Source organism: Rutidosis leptorrhynchoides, chromosome 10, assembly GCF_046630445.1.
Source record: "Rutidosis leptorrhynchoides isolate AG116_Rl617_1_P2 chromosome 10, CSIRO_AGI_Rlap_v1, whole genome shotgun sequence".
Classification (NCBI taxonomy): Eukaryota; Viridiplantae; Streptophyta; class Magnoliopsida; order Asterales; family Asteraceae; genus Rutidosis; species Rutidosis leptorrhynchoides.
Genome location: NC_092342.1, coordinates 337,821,276 through 337,826,601, shown reverse-complemented (window position 1 = coordinate 337,826,601; position 5,326 = coordinate 337,821,276). Strand labels below are relative to the sequence as shown.

General features: G+C 33.5%; 1 protein-coding gene across 1 annotated transcript; it reads left to right on the top strand.

Annotated features, from left to right (window-relative positions):
- Positions 1–659: 659 nt before the first annotated feature.
- Positions 660–4,916, top strand: LOC139873580 (uncharacterized). Its single transcript, XM_071861515.1, has 5 exons — positions 660–1,081; positions 3,084–3,120; positions 3,270–3,509; positions 3,594–3,641; positions 4,434–4,916. Exons 1-5 carry the CDS (start codon positions 765–767, stop codon positions 4,692–4,694), a joined length of 903 nt encoding a protein of 300 aa, XP_071717616.1. The 5' UTR covers positions 660–764; the 3' UTR covers positions 4,695–4,916.
- The last annotated feature ends 410 nt before the right edge of the window (positions 4,917–5,326 follow it).

Sequence of the window (5,326 nt, the reverse complement as noted above, 5' to 3'; positions counted from 1 at the left end):
AGTGAAGTTAATAAGAGTTAGATTACAGAAAATATAATTCAGGTGGTATAACCGACCATATATAACTTAAATAACATAAATATAAATGTTAGTGAAGTTAATAAAAGTTAGTAAACATAAATGATAGTTAGGTGACAGTGTCGACCATAGATAATTTAGGTGGCAGAGCCAACCATATAATAAGAACAACACAAATTCACTAAGAACTTAATAAAAATTAGTAGTTCAAAATGTTAGTAGTCCAAAGTTTGATATATTCGAGTCTGAAAATTATTAATAATTTCATACCTTGATCAGTGACTCGTGATCGTTTGAGATATCCTTTGATTACACTAAGCTCTTCGTGCTGATAACGTGTTATAATTCAGTAGGCTTATAACTACCTTTAATGGTTATAAGAACAAAGAGAGAAAAGAGAGAAGAAGGAGAGAAGAAATATTGATATTGATATTTCAAGAGATATGGTACACCTTAAATGGTTAACATACATGTCTATTTATAGTATAAAATATTACTATGCAAGAAATATAATAATAATAAAATTAACATCCAATCTAGATATTTTATAACACAATCTAGATATTTTATAACAACATCAACATTTTATATATATATAAAAAAAAAAAAAAATTTGATTTTTTCAAAGCTCTTGAGTGAAATCAATCAAACCCAGATAAAAAAAATTGTATCTTTCATCTGGGGTTTCAATTAATTGGGGATAAATTAATGATCTTGATGAGGTGGGTTTTTATTATTGCTCAACAATGGGAAATGTAACCTCAAATGTTGCTGCAAAGTTTGCATTTTTTCCACCTGACCCACGAACATATGATGTTTTTAAAGATGAAGATGATCCAACAACAGGTGAATCAAGGTTTGTTTTTACAGGAATAACAGCTGATAAAAAAGTTGATGTTCATCTACTTGATACAAAAGGCGGGAACAAAATTGTTGCTACATTCTGGAAACATCCTTTTGGGAAGTTGACTATTTTGTATTCTCATGGTAACGCTGCTGATTTGGGTCAGATGAAAGAACTGTTTATTGAGCTTAGAGCTCATCTCAGAGTCAATATTATGAGGTACGATTATTATTATTATTATTTGTTTGTAATCAATTTTATTGCTTTATTGTTTATGGATGTAAGATGTTTAATTTGTGTTCATATGTGTTTGATTCTTGTTTTTAGGGTTTGTAATAAAATAGGTGTATAAAGTATTGGGGGTTTTAGTTAGGTAACATAATTTCCGTTTTAGGGTTTATGGTTTTTAAAGTTTGGTTTTGATTCTGTTCATTATGTGTTTGTTACTTGGTTTTGGGGATCCTAAATAAATCGATATTTCAACGTATATAAATATAAAAATTAATTTCATGTGAAACTTTTGTGGGTTATGGCTGTTGTGCATTTGGTTTTTTTCTTGAACGGCGATATCAGCATCACCCCGGAGGGGACTTAACCACCTTCGCGATCATATGCCGCCCACACACGGTATGAGGAAACCCAATTCGCGACGATGTTGTCGATACCATCAAAGGTGGTTGTGTATTTATGATGTGTTATAAACATATAATCCTTAGTTTGTTTTATTGACTTTTGTCTCTGAGTATTTTGGGGATGTTTGTATGTGTGTTTTGCAAGTGGTTTATGGTGCTCATTGTTCGAATTATTTAGAAGTCAAAAAGTCGGTTTTGAGTAACGATTTTTGTACTAGTTGCGAAAAAACAACAGATAATCACTTCAAAATGAACAATCAGCATAAAGGTCACCTTCAACCTGATTACATGATGATCTAAATATCCCCTTGATTAAACTAGTGATTGTATTATCAAAAGAGAATGTAGTATTAAAGTTAATAAAGCTGTGTGTCATATATATTAAGCACATGAGTGTTTGCAACGTTTCCTTTTTGGAACAAGAGTTCAAAGTTCAGTTAATAATTGCACTCACCTAAATGATCACAAGAAGTTATAATTCAATTTGTTTTATTAGATTTTGTTACCTTATGAACCATTAAATCCTTAATAATAATAATAAACATGACAAAATTTTTGCTGTACTAGAACTTTGGTAACTTAGCTCACACTATTGAAGTATTGATAGTATTTGCCTTTTTGGTACTATGAGTTGTTGTGACAAACCATTTCTCTGCAGTTATAACTAAACCTAGATGTTTGGTGAACACTGAACTATGTTGGTGGGGTAGTGGTGGTGAAGGGTTGCTTAGCCAGAATTGGTATCGCATTAGATCCCAAATTTGTACGAGGGTAATTGTGTCATTTTTCAATTCCTTTATTTAAGCAAGTTCAATGTTTTTTAACAAGTGATTGGCACACCTACACGAGGTTCATGCCTAATACGCTTGGTCCCATAGTTGAGCGATGAATGTGTTCTACTTTGAATTATGGGAGTATTATTTGTGCTAGATGCTTGATTAGAACATTCATTATATTTTTGGCTAATAGTAGAACCTTCGATATTAAGATTTTCTTTTATGAATCTGTTTCCAGGGGCGGTACTTAGGCTATGCCGGAAAGGGTGCCCGCCCCGTCCGTCTTTAAAAAAAATTACACTAGATTTTTTTTATATATAAAAAGTAAGGTTTTTTTAGTATTTACCCCCTGTCTGTAGTCGGGTTCAAGTTCTGCCCCGTCTAGCTTTAAAAAAAAATAAAAATTTTACACTAATTTTTTTTTTATATTTAAAAAGTAAGTTTTTTTTTTTTTTTTTTTTTTTTTTAATGTTTACCTCCTTTCACTCTGTAGTCGGGTTCAAGTTCCGATGTCTGTTTCTTTATCCATGATCATTGCTAAAATGAACACATCCGTTGTTCCAAATAAGACAAACTGACTTTTTGAGGGAAAAATAATCAAATAGTTAATCTGTAAGTTTTATAGAATATTTTGACAATAAACTCTTAAACAATAGTGAAATAACGTAGAATGGTGCCAATTGCTATACAATTTGTCGCATATTGACTATTTCTAAATTTATGTTGACCTACAAGGTCAAAGTGTATTTCTTTTCATAATTTAACAATCATTTGCAAAATTATTCACACTGTTTATGTATCTTTGCATTGCAGTTATGACTATTCGGGATATGGCGCCTCAACTGGCAAGGTAAGCGAAAACACTAGGCATTGCTTATTTTGCTTTGTAGACTACATGATACTATAAGAGATGCCAATATGAAGGGATTTTCGATGTTTGACCAATGGTCAAACACTCAAACCAAACTACTAACCATTTGTTGTTTTCTATCTTATTAGCCATCTGAATTCAACACATACTATGATATTGAGGCCGTCTACAATTGTTTGAAAAACAATTATGGAATTAAGCAAGAAGACATGGTCTTATATGGACAATCCGTTGGCAGCGGGCCCACTTTACACTTGGCTTCTAGATTACAACGATTGAGAGGTGTTGTTTTACATAGTGCTATTCTTTCAGGAATACGTGTTCTGTATCCGACTGTCAAAATGACCTTCTGGTTCGACATTTTCAAAGTGAGTAACAAGTTTCCGTTCAACTAGTTGTTTGTGAATTCACTCGGCTTCATTTTAATTATCTTTCTTTTACTCTCGGTGCAGAATATAGACAAAATACAGAAAGTCAACTGTCCAATTCTGGTTATTCATGTAAGTAAGATTTGACTACACGTATATTTAGTTATGTCTCTTCACTCATGCTAGCAAAAATAATAGGAAACAAAACGCTCCTTCAAATTGGAATGACCAAACGTACCCTTGATCATCTAACCAACTTGTGGATGTTTGGATGTGCGTTTTGGAAGTGATTACATGTTTTCAAAAATAAGTGGTGTGTGTTTTGATATGCGTTTGGTTACAAGTGTGTTTGGATGTGCGTTTTGATACCTTTTCCGTCTTGAAAGTGATTACAAGTTGTAAAAGATAGTAATTATATTTAGTGTTAAGTAAATTTTTGAAAAATCTATCCCAAGTTAGCCTAGTGGTTTGGGTGTTCAGGTTCAGTATATAGCAAAAGGTCGAAAACAATCACGGGATAACCCGGTTAGCTGATTAGGCTACATACATCTGAGTAAAAATACTTACCCACCCTCGAGCCTCCTTTGCGCAGCCTTTATATAGAAGCCGGCTGGGTTGACCCGAAGGCCGAATTCTATGGTAGAGAATGTTATAATTATTGGGCATTTGGGCCATTTTACACTTTTTTGAGTATTGCAAAAGAAAGGGCCTGCTGGTAGAGCTGGGTTAACCGTTTACCCGTATAACGTTTTGATAATTAATTATACTCCGCCTAACTTGAAACTAAACTCTTCACCATAAATAATGAGATTTTCTGAAGCGGAATCTGAGTCTGTTTATCCAAACATATCAAACCGATTGATTTTAAGAATTCTTTAGTGAAGGTGGATTATGGGAACTTAATCGTTGATCTATAAATAATAGGGTACAAATGATGAAATTGTTGATTTTTCGCATGGGAGGCGATTATGGGAACTCGCAAAAGACAAATATGATCCATTGTGGGTCCAAGGTGGTGGTCATTCTAACCTCGAAAGTTTCCCGGAGTACATAAAACACTTGCGCAAGTTTATAAAAGCAATGGAGAAGCTCTCATCCAAACAGAACAAGCAACGAATTTCTTCAGTCCCGAATATTAACGAAGAAGCCAAACATAATCGATGCTTGACATTTCGTATAAAGTGATTACCTTTTTCTCGTTTGTATTTGCAGATAAAGAAATATCGACGACTAGAATCAAAAATCATGGCTGTTTTAATCTGTTGTTAGAAGAATTATTCATGTATGTTTTGTTGTTTACGCTTGTGTATTTGATCCGCATGAATGTAAGTAATTTTTATGCAGATGTTTAGAAGTATTTGTTATTCATTTAAAACACAATATTTTTGTAAAGATGGTCTGGAACAAATCAAGAATGTGATTTTAATTTGTTTTTTTGGTTGGGTTTTATTTGGTCACTAGGCTGCTTCTTAAACCAAAATGACATCATAGCTGCATCATGAAGTTTATGGTACAATTATTGATTCATTAGGTACAACCGTACATGTTTCAGTCTTTCAGATGCAACACATGACCCATAAAGCCATGACCCAAATGGGTCGTAGTTGATTCGCTATAAAAACTTCAAGTTCGACTTGACTAGATAGCTCGACCCATGTTTGTAAAGATAACTAGTCTATCAGACTCCAACTAACATGTTACATACTTACATAGCTGATAACTCATGATATACCCATCTTATCACCTGTCTTTTTCGCCGTCCACCTAAATCAATGCCGGGATCGATGGACGATCCGACACCGGGCCGGCGTCGATTA